Source organism: Panulirus ornatus, chromosome 17 (assembly GCF_036320965.1).
Source record: "Panulirus ornatus isolate Po-2019 chromosome 17, ASM3632096v1, whole genome shotgun sequence".
Taxonomy (NCBI): Eukaryota; Metazoa; Arthropoda; class Malacostraca; order Decapoda; family Palinuridae; genus Panulirus; species Panulirus ornatus.
Window position 1 is genome coordinate 3,077,359 of NC_092240.1, and position 24,433 is coordinate 3,101,791.

The 24,433-nt window shown below is 40.4% G+C and overlaps 1 protein-coding gene across 4 annotated transcripts in view; it reads left to right on the plus strand.

The window, feature by feature from the left end:
* The window catches only part of Hmt-1 (ABC transporter ATP-binding protein/permease Hmt-1), a 145,476-nt gene that overhangs the window by 70,823 nt on the left and 50,220 nt on the right, over positions 1-24,433 (plus strand). For all 4 annotated transcript variants that reach the window (XR_011713896.1, XM_071671788.1, XM_071671787.1 and 1 more), the window contains exons 6-9: positions 3,393-3,565; positions 3,710-3,840; positions 6,294-6,400; positions 20,385-20,560. Coding sequence is in view for 3 of the 4 variants with exons in the window: in XM_071671788.1 (XP_071527889.1) it covers positions 3,393-3,565; positions 3,710-3,840; positions 6,294-6,400; positions 20,385-20,560 (587 nt within the window). In the remaining variant the exon portion in view is untranslated. The remainder of the gene's footprint in view (positions 1-3,392; positions 3,566-3,709; positions 3,841-6,293; positions 6,401-20,384; positions 20,561-24,433) is intronic.

The window sequence follows — 24,433 nt, forward strand, 5'->3', positions numbered from 1 at the left end:
AGCTGGTGACTGAGTTTGGTAAAGTGTGTGAAAGAAGAAAGTTAAGAGTAAATGTGAATAAGAGCAAGGTTATTAGGTACAGTAGGGTTGAGGGTCAAGTCAATTGGAAGGTAAGTTTGAATGGAGAAAAACTGGAGGAAGTAAAGTGTTTTAGATATCTGGGAGTGGATCTGGCAGCGGATGGAACCATGGAAGCGGAAGTGGATGATAGGGTGGGGGAGGGGGCGAAAATCCTGGGAGCCTTGAAGAATGTGTGGAAGTCGAGAACATTATCTCGGAAAGCAAAAATGGGTATGTTCGAAGGAATAGTGGTTCCAACAATGTTGTATGGTTACGAGGCGTGGGCTATGGATAGAGTTGTGCGCAGGAGGGTGGATATGCTGGAAATGAGATATCTGAGGACAATGTGTGGTGTGAGGTGGTTTGATCGAGTAAGTAACGTAAGGGTAAGAGAGATGTGTGGAAATAAAAAGAGCGTGGTTGAGAGAGCAGAAGAGGGTGTTTTGAAATGGTTTGGGCACATGGAGAGAATGAGTGAGGAAAGATTGACCAAGAGGATATATGTGTCGGAGGTGGAGGGAACGAGGAGAAGAGGGAGACCAAATTGGAGGTGGAAAGATGGAGTGAAAAAGATTTTGTGTGATCGGGGCCTGAACATGCAGGAGGGTGAAAGGCGGGCAAGGAATAGAGTGAATTGGAGCGATGTGGTATACTGGGGTTGACGTGCTGTCAGTGGATTGAATCAAGGCATGTGAAGCGTCTGGGGTAAACCATGGAAAGCTGTGTAGGTATGTATATTTGCATGTGTGGACGTATGTATATACATGTGTATGGGGATGGGTTGGGCCATTTCTTTCGTCTGTTTCCTTGCGCTACCTCGCAAACGCGGGAGACAGCGACTAAAAGCAAAAAAAAAAAAAAAGAATATATAATATATATATATATATATATATATATATATATATATATATATATATATATATATATATATATATATATATGTGTGTGTGTACACAGGCATATACATATAGACACTTGTACATATTCACACTTGCTTGCCTTCATCCATTCCCTGCACCTCCCAACCCCACAGGAAACAGCATTGCCACCCTCAGCATCAGTAAGGTAGCACCAGGAAGAAGACAAAAAAGTGGCCACATTTGTTCACACTCAGTCTCTAGTTGTCATGTGTAATGCACAGAAACCAGCTAGACACTGAGTGTGAATGAATGTGGTTTTATTTTTTTTTTTTTACTGTTCTTCTGGCACTACCTACAAAGTGTACCAGACCAGCTAGGCTGTGGGAGTTATGTGAGTTTGTAGGCTGTGCCTTTCAACAGCTTGGTCAACTAACTACCTAGTCCAGTAGCTTGGGCCCATCCTCGGCTGTGGGAATGAGGGCCACCTGAAAACTTCACATAGTATTCTACAGGTATTTACCTGGTATTCACCAGCTATTCCACTCTAATCCTTATCTTGTTTTCCTTAACATTTCCTGTCCTTTATATGCAATAGAAGGCTATTGTATGATATTATTTGACAATCCCACTCCCAACCCACTTCTGCATTGTATATGATGCACTGTTTTATTCTTTTTTTTTCTTTATTTTGTTACCATAGGCAGATCAGTCACACTCATGTTTACCCTGTCTTCCTTATGTCTGTATTGCCATGCATGTACCTATGAAAGAACATGTTTATGCTTAAAGTCTGTAATAGTATTTGCAACCTTATGCTTGTTGATGCACAAAATTCATCTGTTCATCTCAGACTACTTGTAGTTCACTAACAATGATGAATTCTAGCATGCATAACCATGTGGATCATCATGCAGGCCAGATTTTTAAACTTTTCACTCCATCTCACTCAAAGATCCAACTACCTCTCAGGTTTGACTTGTGCAAACCTAACATGTCTAATTTTCAATCTCCATCCTCTTACGTTCATCACTCAGTCATCTCACATTCCACTCACCCATATGAACCTGCATGTTGTAATGAAACTAGTCACAGGCACACCCACCAAGAGGGCAGGGTTCCTGGGGCAAAATCCCCAGGGCCCAGGCCTTTGAGGGTCTAGACTACTGATGAAATTTGAAAATATTGCCAAACTAATAGATGAAATTGTTTGAAATATAAGTGGGACCTGGATGTGGATAGAGAGCTGTGGTTTTGGTGCATTACACATGACAGCTACAGAATGGATGTTAGCGGATGTGGCCTTTCTCAGTATGTTTCCTGGTGCTTCCTCTCTGTCTCAGGGGGGTGGCAGTGCTGTTTCCTGTGGTACTGGGAAATGGATAAAGGCGAGTTCGGTATGAATATGTACATGTGTATATATGTATGTGTATGTATGTATGTATGTGTATGTACATTTACATTATGTATGTCTATGTACATTATGTGTGTATATTTGTATACATTTATCCCTGGGGATAGGGGAGAAAGAATACTTCCCACGTATTCCCTGCATGTCGTAGAAGGCAACTAAAAGGGAAAGGAGCGGGGGGCTGGAAATCCTCCCCTCTCGTTTTTTTTTCTTTTAATTTTCCAAAAGAAGGAACAGAGAAGGGGGCCAGGTGAGGGTATTCCCTCAAAGGCCCAGTCCTCTGTTCTTGACGCTACCTCGCTATCGCAGGAAATGGCGAATAGTATGAAAAAAAAAATGTGTATACATATATGTAAGAGAGTGGATGGATCTTTCTTCATCTGTTTCCTGGCACTACGTTGCTGACATGGGAAACAGTGATCAAGTATAATAAAAAAGTGATAAACATCCATTTTATAGAAATCATCGTATGCTGCTGTTATTCCTGTTAAGTGGGCCCCCAAGCCCCCAATCCTGGAGGACCTATATGCCAATCTTTCCCCTGTTTCTGTTTTCTTTCACTTATTCGTAAAGGTACTCACTCAGTTTTGATTACTCTGCATCTTTCTTTGTTTTTTCCTCATGTTTTATGATATATGAAATTATTGATTCCCTCATACATATGATAGTCATATTAACTTACAACAATTTTTGACTGAATTTGCAAGAGAGATTGGTTGATGTTTGACCCATAATGTGAAAGTAGTCAGTAATTGAAATATTGGGAAACACTGCATATGCAAACTTTTATGAATACAGGAATGGAGAGACTGGGAAGATATTTAAAAGTTATTTCTATGTAATTAGATCACTCAGCCAATACTGCTATTCTTTATATGTGTATTATTTTTCTCAGTAGGCTCCTGAAATTATAAGCACTCCATTAGTTTAACAAAATTTGTTTTTTTTATTTCTATATTTTCCTTGTCATTTTTAATTTTGCCTTTGTTCCATCAGTATTGGGCCTAGGCTGATACACGAGTAGATTCTTGGGACTCCAGATTGGCACATTTTTCTTGTTTCAGTGGATGGTCTTGGTGGCAGTGGTGGATACCCAGCATTCTGTTGGGATTATGTTCTCATCTATGTAACCTTGAAATTCTTGCAAGGAGGAGGGACAGGAGGGATGGGTTTCCTCAACAACCTTCGTTCACTTTTATGGATATCAGTGCAGCAGTACACCAGCAGAGAGGTTCAGGTAAGTTATAGTTTGACTTCATTCAATATGTTATTGGTATAGTGTTTTTAATTGGATATTGAATTCTAACATATCAGTTTTTCTTAGGATTTGAATTACTTTTCCAGTTCATTGCTCTTAAGTAAAAGTCATCTCTCACAATAGGTCCAACTATTTTCCCACCTGCACAACTTGTCTCTGAGATGGCATTTAGGACGAAAGACTGGGGAAGTGCTGCGAATAATGGACCGTGGCACTAATTCGATCAATACACTGCTTGCATATATTGTCTTCAAGTAAGTTTGAAAGTTTATTAATTCACAATTAGGCTTTCATTCCTTAACACAAAATAGGTAATACATTGCTTGCATATATTATCTTCAAGTAAGTTAGTTTATTAATTCACAATTAGGTGTTCATTCCTTAACTAGAAATAGGAAGTCTTTTATAACCCCCCAAAATTTTATCAACCATCATTAAGTATTTCTGACCTTTGTATAAAGCCGTATGAGCATCTCAGAGCACTTGCTCAGCAGATGGGTTAAAGATCCTCTACACCCAAAAATGAGATGTATTCATGGAGGTTCATCCCCTGTGGTAGTCATAAAGCATTTGAGGCCAACAGGTCCTTGTTCACAGGACTCATCAGCCCTAGTAACCCCACCCAGGCTTATGACGGCAAGACTGGGAGGTGAGATAGTGTCAAGCAACCGTTCACCTTTATTCATTTCACACAATGCATATATGCTGACTTGCTTGATGTCAAACTTGTGTAGTCTTCCTTTGCACTTCTGGGCTTCAGAGATGCTCAATTATTATCACTGATTTTATAATATTCACTCTGTCATATATTGAGAACTAGTGTACCAATAGATACTTCTGTCATTTGTTGAAATATTGTAATTGTAGATTTTGTTTTGATGAGTCAGCTTATTCACTTTTTTCTATTTTTCTTGATTAATATTATGGTGGTTTTTCCTTTTGTAATTATCAAACAATTTATGGCTTATTTAAGAAACTGCAGAAGCTGGTGACTGAGTTTGGTAAAGTGTGTGAAAGAAGAGAGTTAAGAGTAAATGTGAATAAGAGCAAGGTTATTAGGTACAGTAGGGTTGAGGGTCAAGTCAATTGGGAGGTAAGTTTGAATGGAGAAAAACTGGAGGAAGCAAAGTGTTTTAGATATCTGGGAGTGGATCTGGCAGCGGATGGAACCATGGAAGCAGAAGTGAATCATAGGATGGGGGAGGGGGCGAAAATCCTGGGAGCCTTGAAGAATGTGTGGAAATCGAGAACATTATCTCGGAAAGCAAAAATGGGTATGTTTGAGGAATAGTGGTTCCAACAATGTTGTATGGTTGCGAGGCGTGGGCTATGGATATAGTTGTGCGCAGGAGGGTGGATGTGCTGGAAATGAGATGTTTGAGGACAATGTGTGGTGTGAGGTGGTGTGATCGAGTAAGTAATGTAAGGGTAAGAGAGATGTGTGGAAATAAAAAGAGCGTGGTTGAGAGAGCAGAAGAGGGTGTTTTGAAATGGTTTGGGCACATGGAGAGAATGAGTGAGGAAAGATTGACCAAGAGGATATATGTGTCGGAGGTGGAGGGAACGAGGAGAAGTGGGAGACCAAATTGGAGGTGGAAAGATGGAGTGAAAAAGATTTTGTGTGATTGGGGCCTGAACATGCAGGAGGGTGAAAGGCGGGCAAGGAATAGAGTGAATTGGATCGATGTGGTATACCGGGGTTGACGTGCTGTCAGTGGATTGAATCAGGGCATGTGAAGTGTCTGGGGTAAACCATGGAAAGTTGTGTGGGGCCTGATTGTGGAAAGGGAGCTGTGGTTTCGGGCATTATTGCATGACAGCTAGAGACTGAGTGTGAACGAATGGGGCCTTTGTTGTCTTTTCCTAGTGCTACCTCGCACACATGAGGGGGGAGGGGGATGGTATTCTATGTGTGGCGAGGTGGCGATGGGAATGAATAAAGGCAGACAGTGTGAATTGTGTGCATGGGTATATATGTATGTGTCTCTGTGTGTATATATATGTGTACATTGAGATGTATAGGTATGTATATTTGCGTGTGTGTGGGTACATTGTGTATGGGGGTGGGTTGTGCCATTTCTTTCATCTGTTTCCTTGCGCTACCTTGCAAACACGGGAGACAGCGACAAAGCAAAATAAATAAAATATATATTAGAAGAACACTGTCCCTGAACATGACACATGCAGTGAGTGGCACTTTACAGTGTTCTAATGAACATTTTAGACTCCACTTCATCATCTTTGTTAAAGATTATGCAAAGGAGATTTCTTCATCCTAATTGGGTTATGCTCTTATTTAATATGTTCATTGGACAATCCTTTTAAGAGAGAAATGAGACTTTGAAGAATGAAAAATATTTCTGTCCCTGGGGAGGTCCTCCAGATTTATACCCAGTGCACCTGCCTCTCATCTCTCTCATTTTCTTTCCCTTTGTTTTCTTTTATGGATTGGATTGAATTTAGTATGTTGCCCACCAATAATGGAAGTGCCCATGTATCCTTACTGTAAAGAGGAGCTCTTTAGAGTTGGAGATGCTCACTGCAATGTGGCCCAATTAAAGGTGGAAGGAGGGCCTAAGGTGCTCAGGGTAGGGACATTGACACTTTATTCCCTCTATTAAGAAACATAGGACTCTCATTTGCTTTACTCTCAAGACTATCCCAGAGAGGGAAAGTGTTTCTAATTCATCAAAATCTCATTTTTCAGCATCCTGCCAACAGTGGTAGATATCATTGTTGCTGTCATCTATTTTTCTGCAGCTTTCAACTTTTGGTTTGGTATCATTGTCTTCGTGACTATGGCTGCATATTTAGGTATGTGCAGATAATTCTCTTTTGTCAAATGATTTACTTCATATTACCTGGCAATGTGCATGTGTAGCTCCAGTTAAAGACATTTCACATATTCTGAAGTTATTATATATTTTTTTTAGAGAAGTAGGGAATCCATGAAGAATGTTAAATGGCTTTAAGAATGGTAACTTTTTTCAGCCAACTTAGGCAACTGATATTCTTTTTACACTCTTGATTTTAAGTGCAATGATTTGTTTGTTGCTTCACTTTTTTTTATAGGCAAATGAAATCCTTCTGTACATGTGATGTAAACAGCAACATCTTAAGTATAAACTGAATTATCTTTTTTTCAGGAATAAAGTACTTGCATTTTATGTTTGTTTATACAAAATAATTCAGTGAGCCTTATCATCTGGGCTAAGATTACCTTCATTTTTACTTTTTTGTTGTTCATAGTTTGAAAGAGAAATTATAATTGAGTACTGCAAAATTCTATTTTTTCAGTTAATTTGAATGATATAACTAACGTATGTGGTTAGTTTACAAAGTAGGTATAGATGTAGAACTGGAACCAACAGCAGATGATTGTTTTTCTTCAGTTATATTTTTAACTTTCAGTATGATACAGAAAGTAAGTAAAACTATTAAATGATTGATATTTGTTTAAGAAAAGTACGTGAGCAAATTTCTGGATATGATTTGAGTTTTCAGACCTTCATGGAGGTTGAAAGAGTAAGTTTTAAGGAAAACTTAGCTCTTCAAATCCAGGTATATGAAAAATTCCCGTCCAGATGATGCATTGCAGAATATGTAACCAACCTGTATATTTTGAAATTCAACCCATGGTATTGGATTGCGAATAGGGCAGGTGACCATAAAAACAATGTGTTTGGACCATGATGGTTGACATTGGCTTGGATTGTAGGTACTGGTCAGCCATATTGGTTAGAATAAAATCAAGAGTGTTTTAGCTGTTTGTGGGCAAGTCTACATATTCTGATAGGAGCAGCTGTACGTGTAGTTCTATGGAGTCAGTTTAATTGCGGTCCTCACACATTATTTACTTGATTGAAGTAGCTAGAAGTGTTAATAAGAAGGCTCACTGGTACATCCATAGGTTATAGAGGGTGGATGGTACAGCACACAGCAAATGATGGAAGCAGTTTAGCAGGTGTGGGATTTGTTCAGTAATATGCAAACCCACATTACAAGCACTTTCTCAGGAATTTCAGCATGACGGCAAGATGGGCATTGATGCTTATAATAGAACAGTGCTTTCATTACCAATACATCCACCCTTCACAATACATCCTCATCTATAGTTCATTCCTTGCTTCCAAAAACATTGTTGGGACTATTCTACCATCAAACATACTTATTTTCACCCTCCCTGATAGTGACCTCTTTGTCCAATTATTCCTCAGTGCTCTCAGAACCATCAATCCCTCACCCACCCTATGACTCACTTCTGCTTCCATGGTTCTATTTGCTGCCATGTCCATTCCCAGATATCTAAAACACTCTAATTCTTCTTGATATTTTTCCTTCAAAGTCACACCTCCAACTAGCCTGTCCCTCCACCATGCAGAACTATATGAACTTGCTCTTATGCACATTTATGCTCAACTTCCTCTATTCATATGCTCTCCCAAGTTCAGGTGCCAACTTATGTAGCTTCCCACTCAAATTTGCCACCAGTGCTATGACATCAGCAAGCAATAACTTACTCACTTCCCAAGCTCCCTCACCCACAACAGGCTGTGTACTCACTCCTCTCTCCAAGACCCTTGCTTGCATTTCCCTCCCTCACCATTCCTTCCATAAACAAATCAAACAGTCATGGTGACATAACACACTGCTGCTGAAGACTAACCTTCATCTGGAGCCGTTCCCTCTCCTCTCTGCCTACTCACATGTGTGCTGCACTCTCTTTATAGAAATTTTTAACTGCTTCTAGTAACTTTCCTTCTATGCCATATATTCATAAGACCTATCACAAGGCACCTTTGTCAACCCTATAATATGCTTTCTTTAGATCCATAAATGGCACATACAAATCCTTCTATTGCTCTAAGTATATATCACACTCTTTCTTTAAAGCAAACACCTGAGTCACACTTCTGTACCACTCCTGAAACCACATTGTTCCTCCTGAATCTGATGATCTGTACGTACCTTCACCCTCTCAATCACCACTCTCCCGTACAACTTACCAGGTTCATTCAACAAACTAATACCTTTGTAGTTTGAACACTCATGTTTACCTTTATACTGTGGTACTATACATGCATTCCATCGGTCCTCAGGCACCTCACCATGATCCATACGTGAATAAAAAATCTTGATTAACCATTCAATAACACAGTCACCCCCTTTCATAAGAAGTTCAGCTGTAGGACCAGCCACTCCTGTCACCTTATCACATTTCATCTTATGCAAGACTTTCACCTCCTCTTCTCTCTTCATCATTGTACTTTCCATGGCTCTTACACTTTGCATACCTCCCCAGAATAAACACCCTACTTCTGCCACTTTATGATCAAACATATTGAACAGCCTTCAAAGTACTGAGTCTGTCTCTCCCTCATTTCATCACAACCTGTTACCACTTCCCAATTTTACCATTTCACTTATGTTCCTATTTGTTTTCTAGTTTTTCCTCATACTACTAACCTTCTTGCCAAACATCTTTTCAATCTTCTTGAAGATTACTGATACTCACTCCCCCGATTCTCATTTGCCCTCTTTTTCAGCCCCTCAACCTCTTCTTGACTTTTTGCTGCTTTCACTTGTCCATCTTCCAATCATTTGCACTCTTCCCAGTAAGTACTGCCCATTCACCTCTCCTTCCCTTTTCACCAGCAGTTTGACTCCATCATCCCATCATTCATTACCCTTTCTCACCTGCCTGCCCCCCATCTTCCACATTCCACAAACTTCTTGCACATGCCAGCAAGGCATTCCTAAATGTCTCCCATTCCTCACCCACTCACCTTGTTTCATGTACTCTCACCTTTTGCCATTTTACACTCACCCTTTCCTGGAATTTCTTCACATGCATCTCTAAAGGGGGCAGAAGCAGGAAGCTAGAAATCTCTGTGTATTTCAATTTCTAAAAGAAGAAACTGAAGAAGGAGCCAAACACGGAATGCTCATCCTCCTCAGAGGCTCAGGTTTGGGTGCATAAACGTGCATGGATGTAACCAAGATGGGAAAAGAGGAGAGATAGATTCTATTTTTGAGGAAAGAAACCTGAGTGTTCTGGCTGTGAGTGAAACAAAGCTCAAGGGTAAAGGAGAAGAATAGTGTGGAAATGTCTTAGGAGGAATGTCAGGGGTTGGGAGAGGACAAGAACTAAGGGAGTAGCACTTCTCCTGAAGAAGTTGTGGGAGTGTGTGATAAAGTGAAAGAAAGTAAACTGCATATTGATAAGGGTAAAATGGAAAGCGTATGGCAAGAAATGGTTGATTATTGGTGGTTATACACTTGGCCATGAGAAGAAAGGTTTTGAAAGGCAAATGTTTTGAGAGCAGCTGAGTGTGTATGTCTGCAGTTTTAATGTAAGAGACATGATATTAGTAATGGGTGATATGAATAAGAAGATGAGTAAAGTGGTAGTTGAAGGTAGTTAAGGGCATGGGGTATTTAGTGTTATGATTAGAATTGGTGAACACTTTGTGAAGTTGTGAGCAGAAAAAAACTGTTGATTGGGAATACCTGGTTTAAGAAGATGGACATACACAAGTGTACATATGTTAGTATGAAACATGGTCAACAAGTATTATTGGATTACATATTGATTGATAAGTGTGTAAAAGAGAGACTTTTCGATGTAAATGTACTGAGAGGGGCAACTGGTGGGATGTCTAATCACTATCTTATGGAGGTGAGAGCGAAGATTTGTAGAGGTTATCAGAAAAGAGGAAATGGTGTTGGTGAGAAGAGAGTTTTGAGAGTAAGTGAGCTTGGAAGAGTGACTTGTGTGAAGAAATATCCAGATAGATTGAGTCTAGAATGGTAAAAGGTGACACTAAATGAAGCAAGGGGAGTGGGAGAGGATTGAGAGGTGTTAGTATGTGCAAGAGATGTATGAGGCATGCAAAAGGTGGGAGATGGACGTATTAGAAAGGGTAGTGAGTGGTGGAATGAAGAAAAGTTGCTACTGAAAGAGATATGAGAGGCATTTGGGTAGTACTTGCAGGGAAGGAGTACAAATGATTAGGGAATGTATAAGAGAAATTATTAGGTCAAGAGGAAAGTGCAGAGGTGGAAAAGCCGGGCATGTTAGTTAGGGTGAGTAAACTTTAGGGAGGTTAAGATGATGTTTTGGGAGGAAGTAGATAAGGTGTGAAAAAGAAGAGAACAAATGGGAACATTAGTGAAAGGGGTCTACAGGAGATGGAGTAAGTATTTTGAAGGACCTTTGAATGTGTTTGATGACAGAGTTGCAAATGTAGGATGTTTGGGTCAGGTTGGTATGCAAAATGAGAGAGTGATTTGGTGAAGAGAGAAGAGATGGTGAAGGTCTTTCATAAGATGAAATGTGGCAAGGCAACTGCATTGGATGGTACTGCAGTCAAATTTATTATGAAAGGGGGTGACTGTGTTGTTAATTGGTTGGTAAGGATTTTCACTGTTAGCAGCGATTGTGTGAGGTGCCTGAGGATTGAAGGAATGCATGTATAGTGCCTTTGTATAAAGACAAGGGGGATAAGGATTAGTGTTCAGACTACATAAGTGTAAGTTTGTTGATTATATCAGGTAAGTTGTATGGGAGGTTATTCATGCAGAGGGTGAAAGTATGTACAGAATATCAGATTAAGAAAGAGCAGTGTGGATCAGGTGTTTGCTTTAAGGACTGTATGTGTTAGAAATACTTGTATGTGGCATTTATGGACTTGGAGAAAGCTTTTATGTTTTTGCCCACATCACTCAGAAACGCGCTCCTTTCACTCTTTCACATGTTCTTATGAATCCAGCTTCAGTAGATGTTACCCCTTTCTTAGCTTTTGCCCTCATGCCAACTCCTGACTTTACCCATTGGACAGTCTCAGACCATTCTTTCCTTTACTCTTGAACTTTGTTTCAGTCAGAGCCAAAACATCCAGGTTCCGTTCATCAGACATACTACAGGTACACCACCAAATTTCCGACAACTGATGGTTCAGCGCCTTCTTTAGTCCAAACAAAATTAGGTGAGGGAACTTGATATTACCGCGGCCACCATACTAGTTTACTGGGCGGCCAAAGATGGCGTTGTGTGTAGGGCATGCTTATTTACATTTTATGCTGCACTTGTTGGTGGTGATACCACAATTCTGTGAGATTCTTAGTACAATCGAGTGATGATGGAATGGTTTTGACAGCATCAGTGTGATGGAGTGGACTTGTCTGGTAGCATGATAATGGACCAGGCTAAGTTGTTCCATAAACAACTGAAATTACATGAGCATGGCTATAGTGACGGATGGCTTTAAAGATTCAAGAAGCATCATGGAATTTCCATGAATGAAGTGTGCAGAGAAAAGCAGTCTGCAAACCATGAAGGAGCTGCTGAGTATGTAGACAAATTTGCAAAATTCGTAGCTGACGAGCACCTGTCCTGAGCAGGTGTATAATGCAGATGAATACTTTAGACGCATGTTATACTTTAGACACTTGGGAGATTTATAATTAGTGGGTTAGAGGTGTGTTAATGAATTATTTTATACGTGACCACGGTTGGTTCGGCAAAATGGTTAATCCGGCAAGGCTTTAGAACCAAGAGTGCCGGAAAATCAGTGGTGTACCTGTACTATATTTCATTTTGGTTACATCCACACACATTCAGATACCCCTGCTTGAGCCTTTGAAGAGGGGAAGCACTTCTTGTTTGACTCCTGTTCCATCTTTTAGAAATTGAAGTACAAGAGGGAGGGGGTTCCAGCTCTCCTATGCTTGTCCCTTTTGTGTATTCCATGACTCGAAGGAAATTTAGAAGTAGAATATTCTCTCTCTCTCTCTCTCTCTCTCTCTCTCTCTCTCTCTCTCTCTCTCTCTCTCCACCCCTTCCTATTTTCAAGCAGATTCATTGTTCTCAGAAGAATACCAAAAAATTGCAGGTAATAGTTCGGGTTATTTTTTTCATCCAAAAAAACATGGGAATTGTTATGTAACATATTGAAATGCTTCTAAACTTGAAATAAACATGGAACATAGCAGAAACATACCCAGTAAGGTTGAGGCAATAGATGAGAAAAGATTTTCAATTTTTTTTTTTTTTTTTTTTTTTTTTTTTTATACTTTGTCGCTGTCTCCCGCGTTTGCGAGGTAGCGCAAGGAAACAGACGAAAGAAATGGCCCAACCCCCCCCCATACACATGTATATACATACGTCCACACACGCAAATATACATACCTACACAGCTTTCCAAGGTTTACCCCAGACGCTTCACATGCCCTGCTTCAATCCACTGACAGCACGTCAACCCCGGTATACCACATCGCTCCAATTCACTCTATTCCTTGCCCTCCTTTCACCCTCCTGCATGCTCAGGCCCCGATCACACAAAATCTTTTTCACTCCATCTTTCCACCTCCAATTTGGTCTCCCTCTTCTCCTTGTTCCCTCCACCTCCGACACATGTATCCTCTTGGTCAATCTTTCCTCACTCATCCTCTCCATGTGCCCAAACCACTTCAAAACACCCTCTTCTGCTCTCTCAACCACGCTCTTTTTATTTCCACACATCTCTCTTACCCTTACGTTACTCACTCGATCAAACCACCTCACACCACACATTGTCCTCAAACATCTCATTTCCAGCACATCCATCCTCCTGCGCACAACTCTATCCATAGTCCACGCCTCGCAACCATACAACATTGTTGGAACCACTATTCCTTCAAACATACCCATTTTTGCTTTCCGAGATAATGTTCTCGACTTCCACACATTCTTCAAGGCCCCCAGGATTTTCGCCCCCTCCCCCACCCTATGATCCACTACCGCTTCCATGGTTCCATCCGCTGCCAGATCCACTCCCAGATATCTAAAACACTTCACTTCCTCCAGTTTGTCTCCATTCAAACTCACCTCCCAATTGACTTGACCCTCAACCCTACTGTACCTAATAACCTTGCTCTTATTCACATTTACTCTTAACTTTCTTCTTCCACACACTTTTCCAAACTCAGTCACCAGCTTCTGCAGTTTCTCACATGAATCAGCCACCAGCGCTGTATCATCAGCGAACAACAACTGACTCACTTCCCAAGCTCTCTCATCCCCAACAGACTTCATACTTGCCCCTCTTTCCAAAACTCTTGCATTTACCTCCCTAACAACCCCATCCATAAACAAATTAAACAACCATGGAGACATCACACACCCCTGCCGCAAACCTACATTCACTGAGAACCAATCACTTTCCTCTCTTCCTACACGTACACATGCCTTACATCCTCGATAAAAACTTTTCACTGCTTCTAACAACTTTCCTCCCACACCATATATTCTTAATACCTTCCACAGAGCATCTCTATCAACTCTGTCATATGCCTTCTCCAGATCCATAAATGCTACATACAAATCCATTTGCTTTTCTAAGTATTTCTCACATACATTCTTCAAAGCAAACACCTGATCCACACATCCTCTACCACTTCTGAAACCACACTGCTCTTCCCCAATCTGATGCTCTGTACATGCCTTCACCCTCTCAATCAATACCCTCCCATATAATTTACCAGGAATACTCAACAAACTTATACCTCTGTAATTTGAGCACTCACTCTTATCCCCTTTGCCTTTGTACAAAGGCACTATGCACGCATTCCACCAATCCTCAGGCACCTCACCATGAGTCATACATACATTAAATAACCTTACCAACCAGTCAACAATACAGTCACCCCCTTTTTTAATAAATTCCACTGCAATACCATCCAAACCTGCTGCCTTGCCGGCTTTCATCTTCCGCAAAGCTTTCACTACCTCTTCTCTGTTTACCAAATCATTTTCCCTAACCCTCTCACTTTGCACACCACCTCGACCAAAACACCCTATATCTGCCACTCTATCATCAAACACATTCAACAAACCTTCAAAATACTCACTCCATCTCCTTCTCACATCACCACTATTTGTTATCATCTCCCCACTTGCGCCCTTCACCGAAGTTCCCATTTGCTCCCTTGTCTTACGCACTTTATTTACCTCCTTCCAGAACATCTTTTTATTCTCCCTAAAATTTAATGATACTCTCTCACCCCAACTCTCATTTGCCCTTTTTTTCACCTCTTGCACCTTTCTCTTGACCTCCTGTCTCCCACTCAATTGCATTTTTTCCCTGCAAAAATCGTCCAAATGCCTCTCTCTTCTCTTTCACTAATACTCTTACTTCTTCATCCCACCACTCACTACCCTTTCTAATCAACCCACCTCCCACTCTTCTCATGCCACAAGCATCTTTTGCGCAATCCATCACTGATTCCTAAATACATCCCATTCCTCCCCCACTCCCCTTACTTCCAAATTATTTTCAAAATGTAATCATATAATTGCAAGCCTTAATGACCTCCAAACAGTATTTCAATCCTAGATTCATATTCATCTTGAAAAGTAGTCCCAATACTGAGACTATCAACCAAATTTATTGCCTCAGAAAAAAAACAAAGAATTGTAGTTGTATTTTTAGCTTAAAAATGATTTTGTTTGAAAATTGTAATATAACATGATGAGATGCATTTATACTTGAAATAATCTCTGAAGGTATCTCATAAAGCTTCCCCCAGAATAAACATACCCAATAAAGACAAGGTGAATTATGACAAAAGATTTTTAAAGTATAATATTCAGTTTCAGGCCTTAATGATCCCCAAACAATATTTGACACCCAGAATCATATTCAAGATAAGAAATGGTCCTTAAACTGAGGTTTTCAAGGAAATCTATTACTCTTCAAAAAGTACCAAATATTTTTTGCCCCTGAAAACTTTTTGTTTTAAAATTGTCATATGACTTAATAAGACAGTTCTACCTATGAATAATCATGAAATATGTATATATGATTAATCTTCCCATTGTTGACAGATACCTAATGAATATGAAGGGAATAATGATAAAATGTTTATAGGATATAATCATGTAATTACAGATGTTAATGGCTCCAGAAAATACCTCAACATGAGATTTGTTTTCAGCCTTAGAAATAGTCCTTATACTGAGGGTTTCAAGCAATTTAATTTTCCTTAGCTAAATAACAAAAAATTACATAACATAATGAAACACTTCTAAACTTGAAATAATTACAGAAAATATCTCATAATGCTTCCTATAGCCGACACATACCTAACACAGACGAGGAGAGTACTGAGAATATATTTTTATAATGTAATGGTTTATTATAAGGCCATAATGATGCCTAGTGAAGTGTTTTAGATATCTGGGAGTGGATTTAGCAGGGGATGAAACCATGGAAGCAGAAGTGAGTCACAGGATGGGGAAGGGGACGAAGTTTCTGGGAGCATTAAGGAATGTATGGAAGGCGAGAATGATATCTCGGAGAGCAAAAATGGGTATGTTTAAAGGAATAGTGATTCCAATAATGTTTTATGTTTGCGAGGCATGGGTTATAGAGACGGTTGTGCGGAGGAGGGTGGATGTGTTGGAAATGAGATGTTTGAGGACAATATGTGGTGTGAAGTGGTTTGATCGAGTAAGTAATGAGAGGGTGAGAGAGGTGTGTGGTAATAAAAAAAAGTGTGGTTGAGAGAGCAGAGGAGGGTGTATTGAAGTGGTTTGGTCACATGGAGAGAATGAATGAGGAAAGATGTGTCAGAGATGGAGGGAATGAGGAAGTGGGAAACCAAATTGAAGGTGGAAGGATGAAGTGAAAAAGATTTTGAGTGATCAAGGCCTGAATACTGGAGGGTGAAAGGCGTGCAAGGAATAGAGTGAATCGGAACGATGTGGTATACCGGGGTCGACATGCTGTCAATGGATTGAACCAGGGCATATGATGCATCTGGGGTAAACCATGGAAAGTTTTGTGGGGCCTGGATGTGGAAAGGGAGCTTTCGTTTCGGTGCATTACACATGACAGCTAGAGACTGAGTGTGAACAAATTTGGCCTTTGTTGTCTTTTCCCAGCACTACCTCTGATGCACATGGGGGGGTTGTGCCATTTCATGTGTGGCAGGGTGGTGACGGGAATGGATGAAGGCAGCAAGTATGAATATTTACATGTGTCTGAATGTATATGTCTGTGTATGTATTGTATGTATATGTTGAAATGTATGGGTATGTATGTGTGCGTGAGTGGGCGTTTATGCATACACATGTGCATGTGGGTGGGTTGGGCCACTCTTTTGTCTGTTTCCTTGCACTACCTTGCTAATGTGGGAGGCAGTGACAAAGTATAATAAATGAATGAAATAAATGATGCATAAAGAATATTTTAATCCTAAATGTGTATTCATCACGAGAAATAGTCTTTATACTAAAGTTTTCTCCCCTATCCCCAGGGATAGGGCAGAAAACTTCCCACGCATACTTCCCACACATTCCTCACGTGTCGTAGAAGGCAACTAAAGGGGATAGGAGTGGGGGGCTAGAAACCCTCCCTTCCTTGTATTTTGACGTTCTAAAAGGGGAAACAGAAGAAGGAGTCACGCGAGGAGTGCTCATCCTTCTCGAAGGCTCAGATTGGGGTGTCTAAATGTGTGTGGATATAACCAAGATGAGAAGAAATGAGGGATAGGTAGTATGTTTGAGGAAAGGAACCTGGATGTTTTGGCTCTAAGTGAAACGAAGCTCAAGGGTAAAGGGGAAGAGTGGTTTGGGAATGTTTTGGGAGTAAAGTCAGGGGTTGGTGAGAGGACAAGAGCAAAGGAAGGAATAGTACTACTCCTGAAACAGGAATGGTGGGAGTATGTGATAGAGTGTAAGAAAGTAAACTCTAGATTGATATGGTTAAAACTGAAAGTGGATGGAGAGAGACGTGTGATTACTGGGGCCTAATGCACCTGAGCATGAGAAGAAAGATCATGAGAGGCAAGTGTTTTAGGAGCAGCTGAGTGAGTGTGTTAGCAATTTGGATGCACGAGACTGGGTTACAGTGATGGGTGATTTGAATGCAAAGGTGAGTAATGTGGCAGTTGAGGGAAGTATTGGTGTACATGGGGTGTTCAGTGTTGTAAATGGAAATGGTGAAGAGCTTGTAGATTTGTGTGCTGGAAAAGGACTGGTGATTGGGAATACCTGGTTTAAAAAGAGAGATATACATAAGTATATGTTTGTAAGTAAGAGAGATGGCCAGAGAGCGTTATTGGATTACGTGTTAATTGATAGGCGCATGAAAGAGAGACTTTTGGATGTTAATGTGCTTAGAGGTGCAACTGAAGGGATGTTTGATCATTGTCTTGTGGAGGCGAAGGTGAAGATTTGTAGAGGTTTTTAGAAAAGAAGAGAGAATGTTGGGGTGAAGAAAGTGGTGAGAGTAAGTGAGCTTAGGAAGGAGACTTGTGTGAGGAAGTACCAGGAGAGACTGAGTGCAGAATGGAAAAAGGTGAGAGCAAAGGATGTAAGGGGAGTGGGGGAGGAATGGGATGTATTTAGGGAAGCAGTGATGGCTTGCGCAAAAGATGCTTGTTGCATGAGAAGTGTGGGAGGTGGACAGATTAGAAAGGGTAGTGAGTGGTGGGATGAAGAAATAAGATTATTAGTGAAAGAGAAGAGAGAGGCATTTGGACGATTTTTGCAGGGAAATAGTGCAAATGAGTGGGAAATGTATAAAAGAAAAAGGCAGGAGGTCAAGAGAAAGGTGCAAGAGGTGAAAAAGAGGGCAAATGGGAGCTGGTGTGAGAGAATATCATTAAGTTTTAGGGAGAATAAAAAGACATTTTGGAAAGAGATAAATAAAGTACGTAAGACAAGAGCACAAATGGGAACATCGGTGAAGGAGGCTAATGGGGAGGTAAAAACAAGTAGTAGTTTGTTGAATGTGTTAGATGATAGAGTGGCAGATATAGGGCGTTTTGGTCGAGGTGGTGTGCAAGGGTTAGGGAGAATGATTTGGTAAACAGAGAAGAGGTAGTGAAAGCTTTGCAGAAGATGAAAGCCAGCAAGGCTGCAGGTTTGGATGGGATTGCAGTGGAATTTATTAAAAAAGGGGGGTGACTGTATTGTTGACTGGTTGGTGAGGATATTCATTGTATGTATGGCTCATGGTGAGGTGCCTTTGGATTGGTGGGATGCTTGCATAGTGCCATTGTACAAAGGCAAATGGGATAAAGGTGGGTGTTCATATTACAGAGGTATAAGTTTGTTGAGTATTCTTGGGAAATTATATGGGAGGGTATTGATTGAGAGGGTGAAGGCATGTACAGAGCATCAGATTGGGGAAGAGCAGTGTGGTTTCAGAAGTGGTAGAGGATGTGTGGATCAGATGTTTGCTTTGAAGAATGTATGTGAGAAATACTTAGAAAAACAGAAGGATTTGTATGTAGCATTTATGGATCTGGAGGAAGGCATATGATAGAGCTCATAGAGATGCTCTGTGGAAGGTATTAAAAGTATATGGTGTGGGAGGCAAGTTGCTAGAAGCAGTGAAAAGTTTTATCGATGATGTAAGGCATGTGTATGTGTAGGAAGAGAGGAAAGTGATTGGTTCTCAGTGAATGTCGGTCTGCAGCAGGGGTGTATGACGTCTCCATGGTTGCTTAATTTGTTTATGGATAGGGTTGCTAGGGAGGTGAATGCAAGAGTTTTGGAGAGAGGGGCAAGTATGCAGTCTGTTGTGGATGAGAGGGCTTAGGAAGTGAGTCAGTTGCTGTTCGCTGATGAACAGCACTGGTGGCTGAGTCAGGTGAGAAACTGCCGAAGCTGGTGACTGAGTTTGGTAAAGTGTGTGAAAGAAGAAAGCTGAGAGTAAATGTGAATAAGAGCAAGGTTATTAGGTACAGTAGGGTTGAGGGACAAGTCAATTGGGAGGTAAGTTTGAATGGAGAAAAACTGGAGGAAGAGAAGTGTTTTAGATATCTGGGAGTGGATTTGGCAGCTGGATGAAATCATGGAAGTGGAAGTAGGTCACAAGGTGGAGGAGGGGGTGAAATCTGGGAGCATTGAGAAATGTGTGGAAGGCGAGAACATTATCTCAGAAAGCAAAAATGGGTATATTTGAAGGAATAGTGGTTCCAACAATGTTATATGGTTGTAGGCTATAGATAGGGTTGTGCGAAGGAGGGTGGATGTGTTGAAAATGAGATGTTTGAGGACAATATGTGGTGTGAGGTGGTTTGATTGATTAAGTAATGAAAGGGTAAGAGATATGTGAGGTAATAAAGAGTGTTGTCGAGAGATTTATGGATTTATGGATAGGAAACAAATTTCTCTTGGTCTGAATAAGTAGAAACTTGGGAGCTTTATAGATTAATAACTCACCAGAAATTCTTTAAGGTGTTATGATCACTGAATATATGGTAGATAGGCTAGTCAAGAAGATATAAACCATACTTCAGTATTTTAGGTGAAGGTCCTAGAAAAGAAAGATTGAACACAGAAGAAATGAGTAGATTCCTTGAAAAGGAAGAGATATATTGAATAAAGGGACCAGAGGAATGATTTTTGATAAGGTGCAGTGGAATAATTGTGATGAGGAAGCTTTACCAAATTTTGGAGAATGTGTATCTTATTTATTCATTCTTTCACCATTTACTAGTATTATACATTCTCTCAAAGTAGTTGCCTCATCTTTGTTTTTATTTGCAGTTCGATAGTCTTCGTTTACACTAGTGGCTGTTGTGCATTTACTCCCTTCATAGTTTTGTAATATTATCATGCAACTGCAACTACATATCTGCTGCACAAACACCTCATGCAACATATCACATTAGCTCATCTCTTTTGTAGTCATAACTTAATTCAAAGTACAACCATAGGGACACAATATTCCAATTTGTCTACTACTTAGGCCCCAAATATATTTTTGCTCCTCACCTTTCTGAAATAATTGAATCATTTCAGGTATCACAATAGCAGTGACTGAGTGGAGGACAAAGTATCGCCGTCAGATGAATCTTGCTGACAATGAGCAGCGATTTAGAGGTGTAGACTCACTTCTTAATTTTGAAACTGTGAAATACTATGGAGCAGAGGATTATGAGATCAGCAGATACAGGGAGTGTGTGCTAAATTATCAGGTATGAGGATATGTAATGTTCTCATGAACAAAGGGGGAGTTTTAGTGGTCTTTCTTTTGCTGCCATGTTTTCTACACAAAGCATTTTATGTCTCAATAATCATACCGCACCAAAAAAATTATGTAGAAACAATTAAAATTTGCAGATACTGAAAGTGATCTAGAATTTAGTGATATTGATTGGGACATTTGTGATGAGGATGTGTTCTGTGATAGTGAGAATGAGTCTGAATGTGATAACTGTGATGAATTAATGAGTGAGAAGGAGGAAGAAGGGGATAATAATGGTGTTAGAATGCACACATTATAAATTTTTATTAGCCAAGCCTTTATATATCTTTTATTTTACTTATTGTTTAATTATCTTTATTTCCCTAGTTAGTGTGCATTTGAAATAGGTGAATGACTCCTTCCAAACCTAAATTACCACTATTTTTTTATGCTACTGACCAGTCAGTAGATAGCACATTGTACATATTTTCATATGAAAGATTAAAGAACAATCCTTAAGGAATTGCATAGTTTTATTCAAATGAAGGTTAAAAGTTGAATGAAAATAGAACAGAAGTGGATTTCTGAATGAAGTGATGGATTTTATGCATTGTTTCAGTATCTGCGTATTTAGTTTATTCCAAGATGAATGGGTTAAATGAGTAGGTTTTGAGAAGCCATAAAAGTTTTATGATTCCCATTGTCTTTGCTTCCATGGATACTGTTGTTGCAAACATTATCCATTCCAGATCCTGTTCTCTATGTCTGTTCTATATATATCTCTAATACCTGTTCTGTCCAGGAACTCCCATCAAGGGAGTTTTTTTTTTTAGCTGAGATGACACAGGCAATTGAAGCCCTAATCAAGGCCATCCCATTTTCCTGCCACAACCTCGATGAAGCAGGGGGTAGTGATGCTGTTTCCAGTGGGACAGGGTAGCACTGGGAATGGATGAAGGCAAGCTAGTATGAATATGTACATGTATGTATATGTATATGTCTGTGTATATGTATGTATATGTGCGTGAATTGGAGCGATGTGGTATACCGGGGTTAACGTGCTGGCAGTGGATTGAATCAGGGCATGTGAAGCGTCTGGGGAAAACCATGGAAGGCTGTGTAGGTATGTATATTTGCGTGTGTGGACGTATGTATATACATGTGTATGGGGGGGGGGGGGTTGGGCCATTTCTTTCGTCTGTTTCCTTGCGCTACCTCGCAAACGCGGGAGACAGCGACAAAGTATTAAAAAAAAAAAAAAAAAAAAAAAAAAAAAAAAAAAATATATATATATATATATATATATATATATATATATATATATGTGTGTGTGTGTGTGTGTATGAGTGGATGGGCCATTCTTTGTTTCCTTGTGCTGCCTCACTGACACAGGAAATGGCAATCAAATATAATAAATGAAAATTATTTATTATTATACATAATTGCTGTTTCTTGCGTCTGTGAGATAGCGCCAGGAAACAGACAAAGAATGGCCCATCAACTTATATACACATAATTGCCTACATACGCACATATACATACATATACATATCAACATATACATACATATACATACACATATGCATACATATACATACATAGACATGTACATATTCACACTTGCTTGCCTTCATCCTCTCCTGTCACTACCCCACCCCACCGGAAAACAGCTTCACTACACCCAGCTTCAGTGATGTAGTGCCAGGAGAACAGACAAAAAAAGGCCACATGTGCTCTCACTCAGTCTCCAGCTGTCATGTGTAATGCACCGAAACCACAACTCCCTGTCCACATCCAGGCCCCACAGACCTTTCCATGGTTTACCCCAGACACTTCACATGCCCTGATTCAGTCCATTGACAGCACGTTGACCCCGGTATACCACATTGTTCCAATTCACTCTATTGTACTTGATTGTCGTTTCCTATGTCAGTGAGGTAGTACCAGGAAAACAGACAAAAAAAGGCCGCATTCGTTCACATTCAGTCTCTGTCTGTCATGTGCAATTCACCAAAACCAGAACTCCCTATCCACATCCAGGCCTCACAGACCTTTCCATGGTTTACCCCAGATGTATCATATGCCGTAGCCTGAGCCAGGTAACCATTTTATCAACCAACCCCAAGGGGTGGATGAATAGCTGGATGGACTGGGCCAACTACTGCAACCGGGATTCGAACCTATGCGCTTGACCCTGGGTGGCCCATGAATGCGTCACGGTCAGGAACGCTAACCACTACACCACAGAGTCCGTATGTGCCTCTCTCACATACTTTATTCCATGCATTCTTCTACTATTTCCCTCCCTCCAGCATTCTTCCACTCTGTTTCTCCATTTCACAAGAGGTCTTCCTCTCACACTAACCCCTTTAATTGTACTGTCATGCACTCTCCTTGTAAATTCCTCATTTTGCATTCTTTCCACGTACCCAAACATACTCAAAGTATTATGTGTCACCCACTCTACCTTTTCACAATTCATTCCCTTTGCATTCTCTGCCATTCTGCATTGTTCATACAACTCTCATTTCTTTCTTCATTTCATCTAGTCTTACCCCATTTCCGCAGTCTGGTTTCTTGACCTCTATGACTCTTTCCATGTCCATGTTTTGGCTGTATAGGTCAGGGTTGAGAGGACTGTGCTGTCTCTTAATCCTCTCTTCACTTTCATACTTACATCTCTGCCCTTCTTTATTCTGTTAAGGGATCCAATAACTCTTTTACCCTGAACTGCTCTCCCTTATCTCTCCTTCCATACCACTAAACTAACTCAGGCAGCTCCTAAACTCGTTAAGTTCTCTAACCACATCCAGTCTTGTCTGTCTATCTATATCTCTGATGCCCATTCCCTGCGGGAACTCTCATCAAGGGGTAGCCATGGCAAAAGAGTCTCTGCTTATCCCTGTCCTTACACGCCTCCCTCGCATACACCGTTCCATGCATTCTTCCACTATTTCTCTCCCTCCATTATTCCTCCACCCTATTTGCCCATGTTACTGGTGGTCTTTGTCTTACACCAACCCCTTTAATTGTACTGTCATGCACTCTCCTTGTAAACTCCCAGTCTTGCATTCTTTTCACATGCCCAAACCACCTCAAAGTATTAAGTTTCACCCATTCTGCCTTTCCACAATTCATTCCCTTTGCATTCCCTGCCATACCATATCCCTCATACACCCCTTCATTTCTTTCTTCATTCCATCTAGTCACACCAAATGCTCTTGTCAAATAGCTCATTTCCACAGCCTGGATTCTTGACGTCTGTGACTTGTTCCATGTCCATGTTTTGGCTGCATAGGTCGGGGTTGGGAGGACTGCTGTTCTTTAATCCTCTCTTCACTTCCATACTCACACCTCTACTCTTCATTATTCTGTTAAGGGGCCCAATGCCTCTTCTACCCTTTACTGCTTTCTCCCTTATCTCTCCTTCCATATCACCTCACTTACTCAAGATAGCTCCTAGATACTTAAATTCTCTCTCTTCATCCAGTCTTTCTTCCCCCATATCCAGAGCACAATTTAGTACACTTTCTTTATTCAATCTATGTGGTTTTACAAAATCAATACTTTCGCTCCGTTTCCTTTCAGACACCATTACTTTACTTATACTTGCATATACCTTCAATTGCCTATGCTTACACACATCAGCAAACACTCTTACAACCTTCTGAACAACTCTTCACTCTCTGCAAACAACACAGTTTCATCCACAAAGTGGCTTGCCACTAGCCACCATATCTCACCAAAACACTCCATCTCTCCACCCCTTTTCCCTAGTTTTGCTTTCACCTCTAATCACTCTTCTTCTTTCTTTCTTTCTTTCATACTATTCGCCATTTCCCACATTAGTGAGGTAGTGTAAGAACAGAGGACTAGGCCTTTG